The sequence below is a fragment of the Rhodamnia argentea genome, chromosome 8 (assembly GCF_020921035.1).
Source record: "Rhodamnia argentea isolate NSW1041297 chromosome 8, ASM2092103v1, whole genome shotgun sequence".
NCBI classification, from domain to species: Eukaryota; Viridiplantae; Streptophyta; class Magnoliopsida; order Myrtales; family Myrtaceae; genus Rhodamnia; species Rhodamnia argentea.
Genome location: NC_063157.1, coordinates 1934811 through 1958227, shown reverse-complemented (window position 1 = coordinate 1958227; position 23417 = coordinate 1934811). Strand labels below are relative to the sequence as shown.

Below are 23417 nucleotides of genomic sequence, written 5' to 3'. Positions count from 1 at the left end.
GGCAAAATGCGTGATCCGGCATGATGACGTAGCAAATATTCACGTGGCAAATATGCATGACATATATATCTAAACAATATCATTATGCAATGTGAATGATATTTTTTTTTATGAATTTTCGGATTTATGAAAAATAAAAGTAAAAAGCTATCCTAAAGTGAGATGACATCCAATATTATTTAATAAATTGATTTCTCAAAGTCTCAATTTTTATTAGATGTTATTCTACATGCAAAAGTGTAGAAAAACACGTTTTACCTCGAGAAAAGGTGACATCTCTTTTGGGATTTTTTAGGAATTTAATTAGACTATAAAAATGAACAAAAATAAATAAATTTTTTTCCTATAATCCACCTTTAAACTCCGAAATTCCGACTTAATTCACAACATGCCCTTACTTTAGGGCTGGAACGTGAATTTAGTATAGAACTACTGTCCTCCCACATACATAAGGGGCAAACCTTAAAATTCTATTCAGGAATTATCAATCCGCTCCTCAAAATCAAGGATTTGATGTATAACTCATACATATAGGTACAATCATACTACCAAATTGAAGTCAGATTAGTGCCTTAATGTACATTTTTCCGAGGGACAAGGCACAAGTTGAGAGCAAATGTTATATGTGTGATTGTTTATTAATGGGAAAATTTAATTAAAAAAAAAAGATGAACATGAGATGCAAAACAAGATGAGATGCAAAAATAAAATTCATAATTGTGCCTAATTTAAATATGGAATAATATTGCGTTATCCTATACACGAACATTCACATCTTTATCAAGATAGGCAATAATTATCTGCAAAACAAATATGTTAGATATGCAAGAATTCAAATTAGTTCAATCAATCAAAGTCAGAATTTTTACCTTCCCTAATTCGAATTGGACCAAAACTTGCACACCAGCTCGGAACTTCGGACCAAGGGACACCCAGACGCCGACAGCGGGGGGTTGCACGGCTGGACTTGCGGTGAGGGGACTTTCACATTGGCGAGCAAGGAACAGGATCTTCACTTTCTTCTTTGACAGGAACGAGTCCACTTTCACAATTCTTTTATTCTCTTTCTTCTCTTTGTCTGCAAGACCCCATGAAGAACTCTCTTGTGGGTGAACCCTTGAGTGGATGCTTGAACAGGTGGTCAAACTCCCTCCACGAAAAAGACAAAAACTCCGCTTTGGCTAGCCACCTTTGCTCTTGAGAGATATAGCAATATCCCTATGGGCTCCCACTCCCGACTTCTCTTTCTATATAATCTGTGGCTGTGCTTTGCGTTCTCTCTACCAATTTTACCTTGTGGACGCCTCTGCTGGGCACACCGACAGGACCTACAAAAGGGAAACAAACTCAGACCAAAGACGTAACGATGATGCGGTGGTGTCGGTTCCGTGCATTAGCGACTGGACCTCGTCGAATCTGGACTCAAAAGCACCGCAGGCACGCCGGAAGTAAGGCTAGGCCGTTCGAATGTTCGCCGGAGGGGTGGCAAATCGTCTGCATCTGCTGGGTCGTAGGCCCTTCAGACTGATTTAGGTGGAGGAGTTGCGTCTGGATGATCTCCCCTTGGTTGGGGAAGCGGCGGCTCACACTCGATAGAACTCGCTGGGCGTGTCGGAAACTCCGGACAAGGAGGCTCGTTGTGGTCGAGTGGATAACCACCCGCGATGCTTCGCCAGGAAACCTGCAAAAGGACAGAGCAAACCGAGCGGGATAGGGAGCTCGGTTACAGTGGAATAGCGACAGTGCCTTCGTCGTTGATCTCGGGAGGCGCCAAGGAAACTTGGGCACAGGATAAAGGATGACGGTGTTGCCTCTGGACTTTTCCACACGTGTCGTTGCTTGGCCGAGAGATGTGAGCTTCCTCTAATGGGTGTGCACGCAGAACCGAGAGACAAGCGTGCGTCTCCATGATGGATCCCATTGGTCGGCTGATGAGAGGAGCATCCTTGGAGGATTGTGAACAATCACCAGAGAGAGAGAGAGAGGGAGTGTGCCCCTTCGTGCCTCTGTATGTGGGAACGAACCCCCCCAATGTGGCCATGTGTGTATCTAATCTGTGGCCTCTAAAATCCTAAACTTAAGCTTAAAAAGAAAATTGTTGCAAGTTTGAGCCTAAAGTTTATTAACTATTGCAAAATAGACTTGAGATTGGAATATAATTTGAATTAAGTCTCAAAAGGCTAAATAGCACAAATCAATCCTTAAATTAACTAGAGAATTCGGCCAAGCCCACTGCACTTAAGCTAGCCGAATCTCTCAAGCCAATTATGAGCTTACTGTGCATTTTTTGGGCTTAATCAAGCTTTTGACAATTAATAAACATTTAATCAAAGCCTTTTGCTTCTAATAACATTCGAATGGGCTGAATTAAGCTCCAAAATAGGTCCAAAACCCTCAATTTTCGGCAACGGCAAACTTGTTCTCATGCCTTAGCCGAATTTTGTAATGCAGCTCGATCTAGCCGCTTGTCAATTTAAGCTGAATTCATACCGCCGGTCCAATTAATATAAAAATTGATATAATTATTTTTTGTATGGACTTTTATGCAAAATAAATGACTAAAAATGGTAGTCAAAATTTAGGTGTCAACACTTGGCGAGGCTATCTCGCCGACCCTTGTCTCTAGCCCAGCATCGAGACCTTGCGACCAACTAGAGGAAGAAGGGTAGAGAACAAAAAAAAAACAAAAGAAAAGTAAAGAAAAGATCAAAAATAAAAAAAAAAAAAGTAAAATATCAATAAAATTTTATCCATATCAACGCTGGTCGGGTTACGTAGGACGGTTGCCATCTAGGTCAACGAATTCGAGCCAAAATTGATTTAATGGACTCAATTTGCAAAATATAAAAACGTTTTGGATTCAATTGATACAATCAAAAGATTTACAACTTAACCGACAAAATGTTGCGACCTAAAAAATTCGTGGATTTTTCCAGGCTAATGGATTATCGGGTTAATTATTTAACCAACCTAACTCGGACTCTCCTAGGTCCATACCAAATCGCAACTTGAGATTGAATTGATTAATGTGCAATGTATTTTAATTTTGGAGCCGCCACTAATCATTTATGGTAGGTCGATTAGAAACCTAAATAAAATAGCGGGAGAACTATTTTATTTCTACGAACCAAAGATTAAGAGTTCGGGGACTTGATTACGCCTGATTACTCTAATGCCCTTTCAATACCATTTTATTTCATGAAAAATCATTTAAGAAGGCAACATTAATTGATTTTAACCTAAGTCACTAATAAAGGTTATCATGCGAGTGCACAATCAATTAATGAACATCCAGAAATCAATATAATCAAGGGAGCATGCGCCACACAAGATAGTTCTTTTATTTTTGATTTTTTTTATATGAATGCATGAAAAACTATACTATATGCAATGCAATGTTATGAATTAAATGCAAGACTAAACTAGATGAGATACAAAAAATGACATGCATATGAAAATTAACTTCGTGATATATGAATTAATTAAAGTTCTAAACATGCAACTTTAAACTAATGTATAAATATATGCTCATAGTTTAATTAAATTGATTACGTGATGTTGGAATCAATTAAATTAACCTAAGCATACAATTTTACATGCAATGCATGCAACCTATATGACATGGTATGAGATGACATAGCAAAGATGAATGACGTGGCGTGTATAACGTGGCATGGATGACATGGCAAGATGACGTGGCAAAGATGAATTTTTTATTTTCGGATGGATTTATTTCCTAAAATAGAACTATGCCAAAATAATTTTTATCTTGCATATTTTAGAGTTTATATTGACCTAAACCCTAATATATTGAAGATATATTATTTTAAACATAAGATTCTATTTAAACATGTAATTTCTATTCTAGTATGCAATCTTACCTAAATAAAAAGAATTAGATATGCAATATCTACATGATGTTATTTTTTTAAAGATGCAATTTTCATATATGCAAAGTGAATGAATGCAATTTTTTTAGAATTTTCAAGATTACATCATGCGACGGACTTATTCTAAAAAAATATGACAATCAAACAATTCAAGTCAAAATAGGAAAGTGAATATGCCAATCAATGCCAATCAAGAAAGTGGATATATCAATCAAGTTTTGAAATATTTCGCGAATATTTGAGTCAATCTTTAATTCGTAATCATACGATTAACGATTGAACTCAAATCCTTGCCTAATCGAGTATTCCATCAATAATCTTAAAGGTGGACGTTCTCGATCATGTGACAAGTTGCGGATTAGGAAAGAAAATTTTCCTAATCAACCTGTATTTTAAAAAAATATCCACTTCGATGCAATATTCAGGATATGCAAATAAATCACAAAATAAGCAAGTGAATATATCAAAGTTCAAGATAGGAAATTTACCTTGTCTTGCAAAATTCAATTTCCTAATTTGAATTCAGCGCGAAAATCACACTCCAATCTTTGTACCTTTGGATCGATTAACTATGGGAACACGCGAGGCTGGACCTTGATCTACGACCGGCTTGACAAAATGGATGATTGCTGCAAGATCGATAACTCAAATAGCATGTAAAGGCAGTGGTGACCAATAAGTCCAGTAGCTAGTATAGGGGCTCCAAAATTGAATTGAAGCCACAACAATATTTTGGCGTCTTGGATAATGGTGGGCACCAACAGATCACTTGCAAAAACAGCACTAGAAGACACGATCAATAGCAGAAAAATTCTCGAGCAACATCAAACCTTTGACAATGGCAAGATCGGGAAGGTGCGGTAGCAATATTGGGCAAAAACAATGGCTTCTATTCACGGTTTTGTCTTCTCCGGGACAGCGGGAACGTCAACTTTAAGACTCGTGGTTGGATTGGTCCCACGATTGGGATGTCAAGACCACCAAGGAAGATCGTCGAGAAGGGACGAGATGATGGCCGTAGCAGAAAAGGAATCCGTCGAGGGGAACTTGGGCAAACTCTTTCAAAGGAGGCTTTGAATCCACAACTCTCGCTCTTTTGTCGCTCGTGTGTTTCTTACCCGAGCTCTCGAATGGAATTTTTCTTAGTGCCTCTGCCGTCCCCGCCTAACCTCTTGCTAGGACCTTGTATTTATAGAGAGAATTGGCCTAGCTTGATGGGCAAGAATGCAATATTCACATATCCTTTTAGATGCGTATCTTAAAAATCTGAATATTTGATAAATATCCCATCTTCAATCGCTCATGGGTCTCTTTTATAAGCGACAGAGTTTAGGTTAATGAGAAAGAAAGAAGATTTTGTTTCCTTTTGTGGCTTTTTTTTTCTTTCTGCTCAAGCCCATGGACACGTGAAGATATCTCTTTTCTTTATTTTATTTTTTTGTGTATTGCAAGTCCATATGCCCACAAGAAGAACGTGTCATGCTTTCATAAAAGATATATTGCTCAAATAATAGGGTGAACTATGTCTGTGCAATATTTCTTTCCGTCCTCTCAATTTTTTTGTGGCTATATACTGACAATGAAAGTAACCCCCTAATGGCATTGTAAATTTCGAGGATTTCCTCCAATTATTGCTAAAAATTACATGGAAGCTCGGGTCCACTGCTTGTCAATTTAAGCTCCATTTTTCTGCCGTCGGTCCAGATAAATGTTAATGCAATGCTTGAGAAAAATTAAATATGTTATGCATGAAAATTATTTTTGGCGAGAACTAAAGTTAATTCTCATTTTTTATATAAAAAATGAATAATTTAAGAAAAATCAAAATTTAGGTGTCGACACAAAATTACAATAAATTTAAGATTTTTTGGATAAATTTTCCTCAACATACTAACAACGAATTTGTAGACTCCGTACAGGTCATGCCGGACCCTAATAACCTCGTCTACAACAACATGCAACAATTGAAGAACTTGGGAAGCTTTCGTAAGGATCCGGATCTCCTACCATAAAGGAAGGGGTGACATTGAAGGATTCGAGAAATCCATTTTAAAATGGATAGTCCGGATTCATCCACATTACCTTTTAAAAGGAGGGAAAAATTTTTGGTGAAAATTTTTAAAATTTAAAAAAAAAATGATGTGAATCAATTCGGGCCATCTATTTTTTATTTGAACTGCCTGAATCGACCGTGTCATCCCTAACATTGCATGTTGGGGTATCCGGTTCCCTTTCGTAATGGTACTAGGAATTGCTATACGCTTCAACCGAGAGCAAGGCAAAGAGCAAAAAGTACATGATTAGGGCAACCTCTTTCTATGGGAATTACGATAATAAAGGGATGGGGCCCCCGTGTCCGATTTGCACGTGGACTCAAACTATTGGGCCACAGTGGACTCTCTGAACCACACGTGGAGCCAAATGGTTTATGTTGCGCCAAGAGATTACATACAAGTGTGCCGAGTAAGTAAGGGTACAGGAGCACCTATCGTATAGGCTATGACAGAGTTGTGACCAAATTGTTGGAGGACATTGGACCCTCCGCCATATTTAGTTGATGCTTTGTTTTCTTGTCATGTCGTCGTCTTCATCGAAAAAAGTTTCCAAAAAATCTTAAACATATTATATCTATAACAATTTAATCACAAATCTTTTAATTATACTAATTAATTCTTAAATTTTTTAATAATTTATCAATTAAGTCAATACCATCAACTTTAGCTAGAAATTATTATGTGGATGCTGGATAGCGCAATTTGTACTGATATAGACATTTTCAACAATATTTTACTAAATTTTTATTTTTTTTTCTCGTCTTTATTTTTTCATGAGGGCAAGTGAGAGCTGGTGACCTTTGCCGGCACAAGGCTAAGGGCTCGAGAAGCCCAAAGAGTATAATGAGAAGCCCAAAAAGGAGCACTCACATTATTCAATGGGCACCGCCTCTCATTGAACAATGATATAGAGAGCATCGCTGATCAATGTGTACCATATTCTCCTATGAGCTCATAGTAAGAGATGATATAGTAGAAAGTTAAAGAGCAAAAGTTCATTTGATCTTGTCTACTAAGCTCATATGACATAAGTAAATGTGTATGCACGTTGCCTGTTCGAAAAAGAAAGAGAACGTTCCAAATATAAATAAAACCATCTTATTACGAAAAAACTAAATCATTAAATAATGAATTTATAAGAGAGGAAAAAGAAAAATATCACAAGATTTGCAATTTTTTAAGAATGTGCCATGGAAAAGATTCAAATTTTAAAATCAAAATTCATTAGAAATAAAATAGAATTATTAACTAACATTGGTTCATGGATATAAAAAATGAAGGGTATTTTGAAGAAATATTAAAAAAATATAAAAATCATCTTTATTTAATATAACAGTTTGGATCTTACCCGATCGCCTCATTTTGATCGACCTATCTAGTATCGTTTGTTAATAGTGGTGCATGTCTAGTTTAAATTTCAAACTGGTACACATATAATAAATTTATCATAAATTATTTTTTTTATCACAAAAAATTCAAATTGGTACACTTGTGATAAATTTATCTCAAATTATTTTTTTGATCACGTAAATCCCAAATTGGTATGACAAATTTATCCCTAAACTGTTTTCTTAACTACCAAAAATTCTAAACTGGTGCACCTACGACATATTTATCCCAAACTAGTATATTTGTGATAAATTTTTCTTCTGTTAATTTTTATTAATACCATGGAAACCCTTAAATTGATACACTTATTACAAATAAAAAGGATAAAAATCCTAAATGGGTACACCCGATAATTATCGCATGTCATCTAACTTAGCAATTTGACTATAAAAATTAATTAAAATTAACGGAGGATAAATTTATCACAAATGTATCAATTTGAGGTAAATTTGTCACATGTATATTACTTTAGATTTTTTATGATCAAAAAAATAATTGGGATAAATTTTTCATAAATATATCAATTTTACATTTTTATGATAAAAAATAATTTAAAATAAAATTATCATAAATATATTAATTAAAAAAAGTTTGTACTATTAACCCGTAAAAATTAACACGAGCCCTGACCTGATGATCCTCTCTAGTCTCCATTATATAAGTGTCCCAAGCTCCCTTGTCTTTTGAACTTCGCGGGGTTTGGTGCTGGCTTCTTCGTCCGGAAGACTCCATCTTCCTGATATTCTCTCGCTCCCTTTTCATGTCACGCAAGCATCAGAAATGAGAGCTTTGAGGACACTCTGCACCCACAAACAACTCCTCAATCCCACCACTAAACCCACATCCCTCGCGTTCTTCAAGCCCATCCAAATCGCTCATCCCTATCGCAGTATTCACTCCACAAATCACCGCCTTCTCTCGCAAAACCCCAGTCTCGCGTCCTTGTTCTCGAGTTTTAAGTCGGAGACGAGCGGCACTGCCCACACTGTTGACGATAGCTACGACCCTGCCAACCGCTGCGTCAGAAGCAGTGACAGAGAAGCGGGGTCGGGTCCTGAGAGCGGAACAAGAAGTGGTGATGGCGAAATTTCTGAAAAAAGGAGGCATTTTGGAGGTGGAAGGAGTTCCTATTCTGGTAGTAGTAAAAAGGGGAGGACAAGGAAGCAGTTCACAGTGGAGGAAAATGGCGGCGGGAGTGAGAAAGTGAGGGGTTTTGAGGAGCCGGAGAATGTGGTGAGGACGTGGCAGCTGCGGCGGGATGGCGAGGTGCGGCCTCTGCGGTTGACAGATGTGAATAGCGGGTTGAATCAGTCAGATAGGCGGATTCCTCTGTAAGTTTGTTCTGTTCTTGGAAATTAATGACTGCTTAGGTTTGGACCCTATCTTCAGCTGCTACAGAAAGAAAAATAGTTGAAGGAAGTTGTTGTTTAGTTATTTTTGTTGTCGTATCTACATTTCACGTGATTTATTTCGCACAATCTTTCCAAGAGTTGGACCATAGAGTGTTGTGTGGTGATTTTGCAATTTCCTGATGAACTTTTGTTGGAATGATAGTATATTTCTTTTAGTAATATAAGAGTGATGGTATGACTTTTAGTCCTGATGACATTCTGTTGTCCACCTAGATAGAACCATACATGCTGATTATTCTAACACATCCGTGCTTCTATTAATTAATTATTTGAAGACTAGCATGTGTCCCGCAGATTCGGTAGATTAAATTGTCTCTTGGATGCTTGATATTTAGGGATGGACCCTTTGGAGAGAAGGTTTCGAGTGTGCTAGGCGGTGGTCTCGTGCCAGGTTTGACCTACTTTTTTGCTGTAAGGTCCTCATGAATCTGCTGCTGTACTAGAACTTGCACTTGAGATATACGGATGTCTTTAAGAATTTAATTGCATCAAAGCTATTGATTTTTCTGCATTGTGGCTCTAAAGGTTCCTTAATCTTGGTGGGAGGTAATCCTGGTGTTGGCAAGAGTACCCTGTTGCTGCAGGTAATGTACTTCAAGGATATGTTAAATATTCATCAAGTATGTTTAGTTCTCTTATCTATTTCCCTGTCTAACCATTGTGCTCTACCTTGTCCATCTCCTATATAATATTATTCTATTGGAAGATGGCTGCAATGCTTGCTGAAGGACATGATCTTGGAAGATCGGCTCCAGTAGTATGTGTCTCTGGGGAAGAGGTAAATAGAGTTTTCATGTCGGCCTGCTGTTGGTCTTTGCTGTCATGCATATTCATTCTTGCTGCCAGATCAAATTTGTTAGCGCTTCTCAGGCGGTCTTTCTTGTTTGTAAAAATAGGCTCTTCCACATTTTCTGTCTTAGGCTTTCTCTGGTTTGTACCATGTCATTTAGCCATGAGGCAATTTTACTCGAGGGGTGTTGATAGAAAGCTACATCACATAATGAAGATATAGATTTTATCTGATAGGACTCTCTTTGATTTTGTGGTAGAGTGTGGAGCAAATTCGAAGCAGAGCTGATCGTCTAGGCATTACAACTGAAGAACTGTATTTGTACTCAAGCACTGATATTGAGGTGACTGCAAAATCAGGAATTTTGCATTGAGCAGTTATTTATACCTCTCAAATTGCGTTCACAGTTTTATCCTGATTTTTCATGGGTATATCGGATTGGATCCTTGAGCTTCCATGAGAAACCTGATAGACCCAAAGTTCAATGGAGATGATAATTCCTTAGAAAACTATCGAAACACGTGCTTGTTAAAGGAACCTCTATATGGGTTGTCTACATTCAAAAATTTCTCTGTTTGGATACAGAAAGTCCAAATCTGTTGCTAATTCAAGAGTGCGATTATGCATTTGCTCTGCGTGAGGCCTGACATGCGTTTGGTCGGCAGGACATACTAGAAAAAGTTAAAGATCTTTCACCTCGAGCTTTGTTTGTTGATTCAATTCAGACAGTTTATCTAAAAGAAGTGGCTGGAAGTGCCGGAGGTCTCTCACAGGTAACATCTTTGCAATCTCCTTGCAAAGAGGGGAAAACGGATCTGAGTTCAGCATATTGGTGATTTCAGTGTAGGGCACTCTAATTTGTTAAGTAATATGTTGCCAATAGTTCTTGTGCTCATGGTTTTTCCACTTTTCTTGTGAGATTGACCAGTAGTGCATGCGGTTGTTGCTACACATTCAAGTGTGCTTTTCTGGACGTATCCTACCAATAAATGATTGCTTGATTTAGACTCTCCTTATTCATGCTCCCAGGACATATATGTGATGGATCTTGAGATTGATGTGTGACAGGTGAAAGAATGTGCATTAGCATTGCACCGTCTTGCAAAGGAGATGAACATTCCTGTTATATTGGTATCCAACATCTTGTCGTCTCATTGTTTGTTTTCTACATGGTAAAACACCTACAAATTTGGAGTGCTATCTCACATTATAACAATTATGTCAGCCCATTTTTCTTGGTGATATTCAAGTTGCTGTAGCAATCAATCTTTCTAGAAAGTTCTGCTTACATGAGTCCACCCTTGTAATTGTACGTTTCAGACTGGACATGTGACAAAATCTGAAGCAATAGCTGGTCCCAGAGTTTTGCAGCACACTGTGGATGTCATTTTGAATCTGAAAGTCGGTACCTTTATCAACATGTCATTTAACTGTGGATAGTGAATTTCCTGAAGCTGTTGCATAATTGTAGCATCTCATTTTAGGTATTCCATAGTCACTTGGGCCTGTTCGGTAACCTTCCTGTTTCTCTGATTACTGTTCTTTTGTTCTCGGAAATAGAAAAAGAACAGAAATCTGTTTGGTAACTTTAGTTAATTTTTCTGTTCCCGGGAACATATCAATGGCCAGGGAATAGATTTGGAACATAGACAAGAAGAAAAAAAGTTCTACTTCTTTGTTCTTAGGAACAGAATTAGAAAACAATCATTTCTTCTCAGAAATTGTTTTCGAGAACTTAATTGTTACTAAACATTCTTTTGCTGTGGCTGAAGTTAATTGATTCCAACTTAGCAATTCAAGTTTCCTTCACGTAAGATGAGTCAATTAGTTGTGGTGATTTATGTGGCAACCTTCCCAAGGTGAATCATCAAGGGAAAGCTAATGGAATCCTAGGCGGCCACAAACGGTTACTCATCGACAAGATGGTGTTGTCGCCTAAAAGGACATTCTCAAGCCCATACCAATCGCAACTTGTGTATTCAATTTAATCATTTTCAAACATCAATTCTAGTCATTTAGGAGTTGTCACTAATCTATTATGAGGTGATAAGAAATTTAAATAAAATGCGGGAGTACATTTTACTATTACAAATTAGATATTCTTGATTACGTTAGATAATCTAACGACATATCAGTATCACTAATATGTGATGGGTGACAAGCGGATGTGCAAACGCGAATTTTACACTCGATTATCCAAGCAATTTGAAATAAATTGCTTGAGAAGATGAAAGAAACTTGATCCGATGAGCAAATCAAGAGCAAAGCTTCGTTATCGACAAATGCAACAAAGGTTCTACTCAATGTTAACTAGAAAGCAAATAACGATGCGAAGCATGCATGACCTAAACATGACTTCTAAATGTAATTACGCAATGCTAATGAACTCTTTCTGGGTTTTCTTATTCAAGATACTACATGAATTATAATCTAACATAAGTTGATGAACTAATATGAAAACTAAATGACATATATGTTGTGTTATAATTAAGTCAAATGCCAGCTATATGCAATTTTAATAACATGTAATGAGATCAATTATAAATTAACCCTATTATTTGAACCTCATGAAAGATTATTTGCTTTTGTATTTTGTTTCTTATAAATAAAAGAATAAACTTTAGGACACTAAACTTGACCTAATGCATTGATAATTCTTTTTTATATTTTACTTTTTTATGAAATGTATCACGAATAATGCATGAAACGCAATCATCTATTAAACCTATCTACATGATGTGATTTTTATCAAGACACTAACATCAAATTATGTGACTAACTAGATGACATGTGAAATATGACCTGAATATTATTTCTTACATACACAGATCTAGGGCTTTTCTGAAGATAGCATTTTCCTAAATTGCACCAAAGAGATTATGTGATGTATCCAAGATCTAATGCCAAACTAATTACAATTTCAATCTATATAGGCTTGTTGCTATTAAAATGCTTCTAATATGCAAATGTAAATTTTATTAATATCTTTTTAGGGTGGGGGTCGACTCCTAATTTTCTTATGCAATAAATGACTAAATGGGGTCGTTATAGGTGTCAACGATCTAAAAAAATTATCCAGCAGCTAGTAGAATGAATTTTTGTCTCAGCGATTCCAACTGCTCATTTCAACAAAATAAGTTTCTTGCGTTATGAACCATAACTTATGATCTCATGTATTTCATTCGATGATAACTGCAGAGGTTCTCTCTTTGACGTATGATAGTTTAGGACCATGATACATGTACGAGCTTCTTCACAAGTCAGTGCTTTCCACCATCTTAGTAAAATCTCTCTCTTGATTTCTTAGGAGGAGAAGCACTTCACCTATCGTCTGCTGCAATCTGTGAAAAATCGCTTTGGGTCCACCGATGAGGTATGCATTCCGTTAATGTTTTACGTTAGCACAAGGACCAGAACTCATGCTGTTTGCTTTTCTTTGTTAATGCAGTTGTGTGTATCTTGTACTTTATTCTTTTGTTCGGAATGCTGTTTTACTGAGATATTTTTGACATCAAATCTTTGCTTTATTTGTTTGCTTTGGCACACATCTGGATCACAATTACCAAAGTTGATCGCTAAAACTTTTTCCAGTCATCTTGATGCAATTATGGATAGAAGAAACACAGCTCCATTTTGGAGCTTCATTTTGTATGGTTCGTGAAACTATTGCACTCCCTCTTTTTCATCCCTCTCTCATATACACTGCGTGCTAATTTCAAGGGTGTACAACGCTCAAAGATTTTTGTAACACTTCTTTTTCTCCATAATATAGGTTGGGGTGTTTAAAATGTCACAATCGGGACTGGAAGCTGTCTTGAATCCCAGTGAGATCTTATCAAGTCAAGAGTATTCTAAATCTGGAGAAGCTGCTGCTGTAGTGATGGATGGATCTCGATCCTCGCTTCTCAAAATTCAGGTAGATTTTCCATAATCGGTTTTCGTTGTCCTACTACAGCCATCATTCACACATGAAGCATCATCCCGATGATGGACTCTGTGTTAGATCTGATGCCTGTTCTAGCATCATCCTTGCTGCTGACTCTGCCATGTTGTGTTATTTCTTGTCTTCTTCATTTTGACTATTGTAATTTCGCTGTAGGCTTTATGTATACCGTTACCACGCTTAAGAATTTCAAGGCAGGTCAATGGCATCAAACGAAGCAGAGTAGACATGATTATTGCGGTTAGTGATGCTCTGTCTTCATTTTCCTTTTTCTCTTTTCGGGTATGAAAATGATATATCTCCGAGAACAACCCTTCTACATAAGAAGCTGCATGAATAAACCAAACATGTGTCTTTTTTTATCAGAGGCCAAGAGCCAAGGCTATAAAATTTATATGTGCTTTTGTGGTAATTGGCCATTTGGCCTAATTTATTGAGCTGAGCTGAAAGTTTCTATCCCCTGCATGGAGAAATGTGGAAGTAAAAGCTAACTATTGTCGCGTGGGCTCTTCATAGGTTTTACTGAAGCAAGCTGGTTTAAAGCTTCAGGGCAATGTGGGTAAATTAATCTTATTTAGTTGTTTATGCTTTCACTAATTCAATACTATCTCCCTCATATACATATTACTGGTCTTTAGCATCTGACTTAACATGTCATTCACATGTGGTTTCTGAAAAATGTGAAACTACAAAAAATAAGGATTTCTCAGTATCTTGTATAGTTGTAATTGATATTTCCACCTCTAGGCCATCTTTCTAGATGTGGTGGGTGGAGTGACACCAACTGAGACGTCTGGTGATCTTGCTATAGCAGCAGCAGTCTGCAGCAGGTGCTTCTCTCTGTCATCGCTTTTATGGCATTGATTCCCCTTTCCTGACACTAATCAATTGAATGAATTGATGCGTCGTCCATTAACCTAACATCCTTTTGTTTCCTTCCCTTTTGCATTTTAACGCGCTTTACTTTAGCTATATCAACTTTCCCATTCCCTCTGGCGTTGCTTTTATTGGAGAGATTGGCCTCGGTGGCGAGCTTCACGTGGTAAGATAGAGTTTCCAAATGTTTTAGTAGACACACTGCATTTCATTAAAGCAACTGTAATTTTCCCCTCTTTGCAATTTGATTTTGCCTTGTCATAAAGTTTGATGTCGTAATTTCTAGGTTCCTGGAATGAAGAAGAGGGTGAACACTGTGGCAAAGCTTGGATATAGAATGTGTATCATCCCAAAGTCAGCTGAGAATGATCTTGCGGATTCGGCCTTTGATGGCTTGGTCATTGTAGGGTGTCGAAATCTGAAGGAAGTCATAAACACCGTCTTCCCCCCATATAATGACCAAGGCGATATTGGTCTGCGATCTTCTATTACATGTTAAGAGGGATGTGACAAGTACAGATCACATTGAAGTCTCCACACTTACATGGTCGAAATGGTCATGCATGGTAAGAAGCTTGAAAGGGTGTGTTTTGATATGCAGGTTGCATGAAAATGAACAGGGACGTTGTTGAAATGCCCGTTTTTTATATGCAGGCTGTGAAGTTAAAACTGTAAGCATCTCTTTGATATCTTCAACGTCTTTTTTGGCTGTATAATTTTTGCGTCAACTCAGGTCGTGTAAAATGAACAGGGACGTTTGTTGAAATGCCTGTTTTGCAACCTTATATGTAATTTTCTGGAGTCTTTTACTGCACATAGGCAAATCGTCAAAAAATTTAGGGCTAAATTGACATAATTAAAATGTTTATCATTCAATTGATTGTTGTATAATAAACTTAAGTTTTTTAGAAAAATTATTCTTTGGCAATGCGGAATGATTACCATGACAATATTCTTGACGCATCCTACAAGACTGACACCAGATTTGCAGGCTCCGGACGGTTAATTCGAGTCCCTTGTAACCTCATAACTACAACAACGTGCAACAATTGAAGAATTTGAGCAGCTTTCCTAATGGTATTAAGAATGCTATACACTTGAACCAGAGCAAAGCAAAAACAAAAAATATTTAGGCTTTGTTTATTTTGCGAAAAACGTGACATTTTTAAATAATATTTTTCAGGAAGTCATTTTTCAAGAGGCGACAATATTTTTGGGTGTTTGGCTAAAAATTCGAAAATAAACTAAAAAATATCTTTCATGATTTGGAAATGAAAAATTGATTTGATTTTTCTAATTAGACATATACTACTCGAGTGCTAGTGCCTTGTGTATGGCCAATCGAGGACTTGGTCCTAGGTGCGGCATCTTGAGTATGATCTCGATGGGTCTGGGCAGAGGTTTCGAGGCCTCAGGCACAAGCATCGAGGTTCTCGGCCCAACCTCAATGGACCCGAGCTTGGCCTTGATGGAACTGGGCAAGCACTAGGATCCCGAGACTAGCCTCAATGGACAAGGCATGGGCACTTGTGCCGAGGACACAAGCCCGATCTTGATGGACTTGATCCCAAGGGCAAGGACATGGGCACGAGCATAGAGGACTCATGCCCAGCCTGGATGGACTCGAGCCCCAGGCATGGGCGTTGGGGTCTCAAGCCCAACCTTGATGGACACAGTCTGGGGCGTTGGGACAAGGGCACCAGCGTTGGGGATAGGGGCATAAAAATAACTGCATTTGTCACAATTTCATACCAATCCACAAAACTTTTTTGAATTCTAATGTAAAAGGTTTATAGAAACATTTAACAATTTCTATAATATGTCCAATTGAATTCCTTCTTGATTAAAATGAAAGGGAATTCCTAAGAATCCAACAAACAAAGAAAAAAGTACTAATATAACCATGGAAAATAGCATAGTATTGTCCAATGCATGAGGATAAGAGAATATTATATCAAATTAAAAAGATGGACAATTAAACTCATTTCTCGATTCAATCGAAACTAAAAAAGTGGAATAGATTTCCAAATAAGGAGAGAGATTTAAAAAGAGGGTCCGAGCCTATTTCTAATCCCAAATGGAATGGAACGACGTAGGGATCCATATTTGAATAGATGCACTGGTCTTGAGAATTTCATCATACGACATGTTTTGTCGCAAAGTCGATTTGATGGCAAACATGGAGCTTCAGCTTCGGGGAAGCTCTTTCGCTTCTAGATGGGGTTTCATTTTCTCCTCTTTATTTGTGGCGTCTGTTTCATTCGAAATATGCGAACGCTGGAGAGGAACTTTTGTCGGTGACTGTCTCGTTCTCTTTTTCCCCATTGCCCGCTTCCCTTGGACTAATAAGAGGAGGAACTTTTGTCGGGGGGGGGGGAATCTTGGCGTGATTTTTTCAATGTGCCGAATCTTTGGTGTTGGGCCGGTGGGATCTGCGATCCTCGCCGTCGATCGGAGATGGATGCTGGGATGGGGCGCGTTAAGAATAGTACTGCGAAAAGGGCCCGCCCCTTTCTTTATTCTAAATTTCTTGGGTCTCAGTCTGCTTTTTGTTGTTTCCTACCTGGGGATTGGGTTGATTCGGCAGAATATGTTTGATATTGACGTGATGAAGAGGCAATCAAGTACTGAATTTAAGATGAAAGATTTAGGTGTTATAAAGAAAATTTTGGGTACGAAGATTTTATATAATAAGATTGTAGAAGTATTACATCTGTCTCAAAAAAAATTATGTTGAGAAAATTGTAGCACGTTTTAATAAGCAGTTAGTAAAATCTGTGAATACACCGTTAACGAAGCACTTTAAAATTTTAGATAAGTTATTACCGCGGACTGAGGAGGAGGAGAAACATATGTCTTGTATTCTTTATTCTAGTGCAGTGGGTAGTATTATATATGCTATGGTATGCACTAGGCCTGATATTTCACGGACTATAAGCGCAATCGATCGTTATATGAAGCGTCCCGGTAAAGTTCATTGGGAAGCTGTGAAGTGGATCCTCAGATATTTGAAGGGGATAGTAGATGTTTGTAGAGTATACCGAAGGGACAGTAATGGTGGTGAGATCACTGGTTATGTGGATTCGGATCACGCATGTGACTTGGATGAATGCAGGCCTTTGCTAGTATACGTATTTATGCTTGCGGGTGGTGCAGTTAGTTGGAAATGCGTCCTTCCAGGACTACGTTAACGTGTCGTCGATCGAGGCAAAGTACATGGCACTTACCTTTATAGTAAAGGAGGCGATGTGGTTACATGTTTTACTCTTGGACTTTGGGTTAAAACAGAAAAGTATTAATATACATCATGATTGGCATATAATCCAGTTTATCACGAGCGGACAAAGCATATCAACATCAGGTATCACTTCATCCGAGATGTCTTAGCGGAAGGTAAGATTGTTGTAAAGAAAATAGCGACAACAGAGAACCCCATGGACATGATAACTAAATTTATTCCTTTGACGAAGCTCTGCTTAAGCACAATTGGCTTCTGTAAAGAGTGATCGCCTTTCAAGACGTTGAGAGAGCAACATTGATGATGAATACTATAATTTGGCTTCAAATTCGAGCTAAGTTAGGGAATTGTTAAATATGTGTCGAGTTTGAACCGTTTTCGGATATAAACCAATCTCTTAAAGAACACGAAAATCTTGAAAATATCCATGTTTGACTGGTTGACCGAAAGGTGGGCATATTGAATGACTACAGTGGATTAGGAGCCGTTTGTTTCGCGAAAAATGTGAGGCTTTCGGAAAATATTTTTCGAAAAGTTATTTATAAGGAAAATGACAATATTTTCCGGTGTTTGGCTAAAATATGAAAAAGATTCAGAAAATGTTTTTCGTTGTTTGGTATGAAAAATTGGATGTGAGTTTCCTGCATGGACTCATTTTAATAATTTTTTTTTCTGTTTTTCCTTTTCATTTTTATTTTAAAAAATGAAAATTTTAATTATTTATATTTTTCTTTTAATGCCGGCCGCAGGTGAACTAAAAGTTGGGCCCGTCCCGGCGATCCGGGGCTTGCCCAAGGCCGGCGAGCCCCGAGCCCGCCCAAGGGTGGTGTTGGGATTGGGATTAAATCGATCAAGAGACGGTAGATTCATGGAGCTGAGAAAAGTCGTTGGCGATGACCGAAGACCAGTCGCACTGTCACGACCCGAACCCCGCGAGCCGTCGACATCCCACCTGGCCACGACCGTATGCAGTTCTCCAGGATCGAAAGGCCAACAAAATAAAATTTCGCGGAAGCAACAACAATCTCCGTTTCATAAAACCATTAACACTACGACAACTTGGGATGGTAAAAACACACATATGTATATATATACATAGTTGTTACAAACTGTCAAATCTAGGGCTTCAGGGGCCACCGTAGAAGCTCGTGACCACCTATAACAAAAAGACATGTGGTCGAAACCCGCTACACAACCAAAATACATCACTCTACAAAAACTAAGAGGCCAACTATCCTACGCCTCGTCTTCGCTACCCGGCGCAAACCCGTATAAGGCTGCCAGCTGGTCCTCATCCAACTCTGGAGACTGCTCGGCATCCAAAGGCTCCACCATTTCGCCATCTTCTTCTCGCAGTACCGCAGCTACGAGGTCGGGCGCCAAAACTTCAGGTGCAGCATCGGGATTCACCACCACTCCATCTGGAGGTGCAGCATTCGCAGGATCGTACTCCACGACTCCATTAAATGGAACATCGAAACCGCTTAATGGTCCCACGGTCGGGTCCCCGTGGCGATAAGTCCATGCCTCGTATGTCCGGGGCTTCCAGTAAAGCTATCTGGTGTCTACCCAAACCGTAGTACCGTACCTATAATAAACTTGGTCCTTCCCGACAGGAAACTCTGTCACCTGCGTATCCATGTCCCGAGGAATACCGAACTTCGGAGGCGGAACACTCATGGCTGAGGCGGAGGGTCCGAAATAAACAACGAGCCCACGACGAGGTGAGATAAAATCTCAGTAGGAAAATCTCTAACCCTAGATCGGGTCGCTAGTGCCTCCAGACACAACCTAGGCGAACAACAATTTCCAACAACTATTTTCTTTTTACCAAAAATTCCACAATTAAATTCTAGAAAATTCCATTCTTTCTCCAAAAATTCTCACACCTTCTCAAATATTCTATGTTACTCCCGTTTCAGCGTTCCACGCCTCAGCCCGACAATAAAATATTCTACGTGCTCCGGGGCCCGCGTTTAACACATCATGCCATAATATAAATATCTACATTACTCCGAAAATTTTCACGTTACTCCGAAAATATTCCACACTACTCCAGAATATTTCACGTTACTCCAGAATATTTCACGTTACTCCGCCGCCATCATATAAGTTCATAACATTGAGCCTCGAACCCTTATGGAACACGGCTCTATATATATATACCAGGGTCTCGGACACAAAGGAATACGACCTATAAATCTCGGTCTCGGACAATTAGTCGAACACGACTCACTTTGGTCTCGGACGACTTAATTGAACACGACTTTCATACTTTCTTGGTCTCGGACAATCGGACGAATACGGCTCACTTTGGCCTCAGACGACTTGATTGAATACGACCTTCATATTTTCTGAGAATAGATCGGAACCACGTGATTCACTCACGTTAGAGAATTAATAAATCGGGACCACCCGATTAATTTATGCTACTACAGAATTCAATCCACGCCATGCGACCATATTATGCTAACGTAGCAATAAATAAATAACGTACAATTAAAATTATACTAACATGGGAATTTATCGGGGCCGAACAAAATCTCCTAACGTGCAATTAATTCACGACTATAGTACTAAACTATAATAATGCCATATTTAATTAACACCATGGCATAACAACATTGTGTCACATAAAATTAACTATAGTTAAAATATACTCTAACCATGGTTCAAAAATTAACTAGAGTCAATAACTAACCTAACCATGATTAAATAATAGCATAAAGTAACTATAGTTAGGCATAAAGTAACCAGGGTCCAACTTTGACCAAACAATTATCCTCTTGAATTCACTATTCATGGCAAGAACATGGTTTCTCTCTCTCCTCCACGAAATTTTCGGCCACCCCTTCCCAAGCTCAATTCCAATAATTTCTTCATCAAAATTTCACAAATTCATGGTCTCTTAGCAACCTAATCGCCTAATTTAGGTTTATCCTACCTCAAAAACTAGCAAAAACCTCCGTTGAACGGTTGAGAAAAGCTTGAATCAAGCGGCGATTCCGGCGGTCCTTGCACGGCCGGCGACTCGACGACGATCCAACCACTCCAAGCGATCCAAAGCGATACCGGTGAAAGCTTAAAGAATTTTAGGTGAGGATGGTGGTGGTGTGGAGAATTCGGCCGAGAGAGAGAGAGAGAGAGAGAGAGAGAGAGAGAGAGAGAGAGAGAGAGAGAGAGAGAGAGAGAAAGTGAGCTAGAGAGAGAAGGTTCTTGAAAAGTAAAGAGGAAGAAGGCCAAATAATAACTAATATAGGTTAAGATAATTATTGGGTGGAATATTCTTGGTGTCTTGAAAGTCAAGAGGGGTAAAATGGTGATTTTCTCTACCAAAAATAACCAAAAATTCGGCCAAGGGGTGTAATGACTGAAATGCCCTTGAGCTAAAGTGAAATCTTGGGTATTCCCCAAGGGCAAATGGGTAATTTCCCATTTCCAGTTCAAATTTTATTTTTCCTGAATCTCTTGGGGCGAATCGCGAAGAATTTTACACTGGATGAGGAAATGTCCAAAATTTATTTATTGAAACCCCCGAAGGTCCGACGTCAAATTCCGGAGCTCGATTCGCGATCAATATCGATCGATAGAATTTTCAGCGTATCTCAAACTAACGGGCAGCTTTTAGGAGTTACGTGTATCGACCCGTGATAAAATCACGTTTAAGAATTACTCGAGCCATGACGACCTTGGTTGTCATTCAATTGCGAGAGTCAATCACTAGTCCCGATGGTCATGATCGTTAAAAAATAATTTAGGGACGTTTGGAACCCACACGAAGTCAAACGGAATCACCCGTGATCCAAGCGTATGGTATTACCCCAAATCGTTCCTTAATTATTCTAGGATCGGCCTATATTGGTCCAAAATATTCCCTCGACAATTTTCATGTCCAAAGAGTCACTCCAGGATCAAGTTCTTAGGTCCACATACTTGATTTTCCTAGCTAGCCATTCCCATTCGGTTAGTCTGCTCGAGAGGGATCAATTCCGAGTGAGATTTGACTGAAATATATCGATGAGACTTTTCATTTATTCAAGGCTTCAAAACGAGCCGGATTACAGGATGTCACACACACCTTCCTTCAATCGCTGCTGCTACGAACTAGAAGACGAAGACGAAGACAACGTCTCCATTTCGTATTCTCTCTCTACTCTTCTGTTTTACACGTGCGGTTTGACTTTGACTCCTCAATCCCTCGTTAAAAAATGAAAACAGAGAGAGCAAATAAAAAAACAGAGAATTGTGGGCGAAGGAGGAGGAAGAAGGAGAAAAGAAAAGAAAATTTAAAAAAATAAAAAGAGAAAAAAAATAAATTTTTTGATTTTGTAGAAAAAATTAAAAATGAAAAGAAAGTAAAAACATAATTATAAAGAAAGAAAGTGTGAAAGAGAGGAAGTAGGAAAGATGAGGAAAATGTTTTCCTCTTCTCAAAAAGAGGAAAATATTTTCTCACTTTTAAATGAGTTTTTTTTATTGAGGAAAATATTTTTCTGGACTAACTTATTTTTCGCACTTAAATGCTGGAAAATCCAAAAAAAAAAAAATTCGAAAAGTTGTTTTCCACGAAATAAACGAAGCATAAAAGAAAGAGATTTTGCTTTTGAATTCTTTCTCTGGATGACCTGCATTAACCGTAAAAGGAAAAAAAAAAAAAAAACCATGAGGGTTTTCTTTCAATCTTGAGATTCTCAAATCGATACTTGGAAACTTTTCATCGCTAAGAAAATTCAACAAGACGTTTGTAGACATTGATCGCTAGGGACTAAGTACGCACTTGACGGCTTAAACCAAGAATCTGCTGCTTTAGATTTTTTTTTTTTTTTTGGTCCCAAGTTCCTTTAGTTGATTAAGTCAAAAACGTATCTGTCGACGTCATAGCAATTACTTGCCTACGTATTGTCTTCACAAAAGAGTTGCAATCAATCTGACGACGACTCAAATTGACAATATTGTACCGGAAAACATTATTCAGCGCCGTCTGGGAGTTTGCAGATTGGACGAGTTCTGCAAATTGCCCCATATGTCGCGGGTCAATGGTAGCACGAGTAATAATTATTGAAATAGCTTGTTTTCATGAAAAGAATTGATTGTTGGTAAAAAGATGTAATTGTTAGGCTTTGTTTGTTTCGCGAAAAACATTTTCCGGTGTTTGAATCGCTTAGAAAAATAAATCAACGAAAAAGGACCCAATACAAAAAAAAAAAAAACTGACTTTGCAATTTGTCCCAATTATATCCAAAAAAATATCCGTCTTATAAAAATCTCAAACTTTTACTTTTGTCCCAATTCTACCGGCTTCATAACCAAAAAAATCTCCAACTTTAGCATTTATCCCAGTTATATCCAAAAAAAATTGTCTCATAAAAAAATTGTAACTTTTAATTTTGTCCTAATTCTACCTTGTTAGCCTTCCTCACATAATCACCGTTAATGAATCATACGTGGCATTTGCACGTCGTTAATGAATTACATCTTAACAAAGTTGATATGAAAAAATCCCTAACTTCTTTTCTATTGTCTGTTTCCCCTACACACTGCTGGGAGATACAGAGCCACATAAGACGGCGCATTCGAATTCTCCTTGGTACTCAACAGCCCAAAGAATGGCTAGACGTGCATAAATTAATATTTGGACAAACGATCTCAAATCTCGTCGTCTTTGGACAAACGATCTCAAATCTCGTCGTCCTTGAAACTTGCTGTTTTCAAATTTCGAAGACTCATTGGTAAGTTTGGTGAGAAAATTCGAGCCATGTAGAATTAGCTAATAATGATTATAGATGAAAGGCTAACGGTGATAGAATTGGGATAAAAGTAAAAGT

At 38.2% G+C, this 23417-nt stretch overlaps 1 protein-coding gene across 1 annotated transcript; it reads left to right on the top strand.

Moving 5' to 3' along the window:
- The first annotated feature begins 8113 nt into the window (after window positions 1-8113).
- On the top strand, window positions 8114-15843 carry LOC115738005 (DNA repair protein RadA-like). Its single transcript, XM_048283625.1, has 17 exons — window positions 8114-8664; window positions 9081-9136; window positions 9271-9329; window positions 9452-9523; window positions 9795-9878; window positions 10201-10308; window positions 10604-10666; window positions 10856-10936; window positions 12843-12908; window positions 13308-13451; window positions 13635-13718; window positions 13995-14033; window positions 14226-14308; window positions 14448-14520; window positions 14641-14827; window positions 14956-15025; window positions 15753-15843. Exons 1-17 carry the CDS (start codon window positions 8114-8116, stop codon window positions 15841-15843), a joined length of 1911 nt encoding a protein of 636 aa, XP_048139582.1.
- Window positions 15844-23417: the final 7574 nt, after the last annotated feature.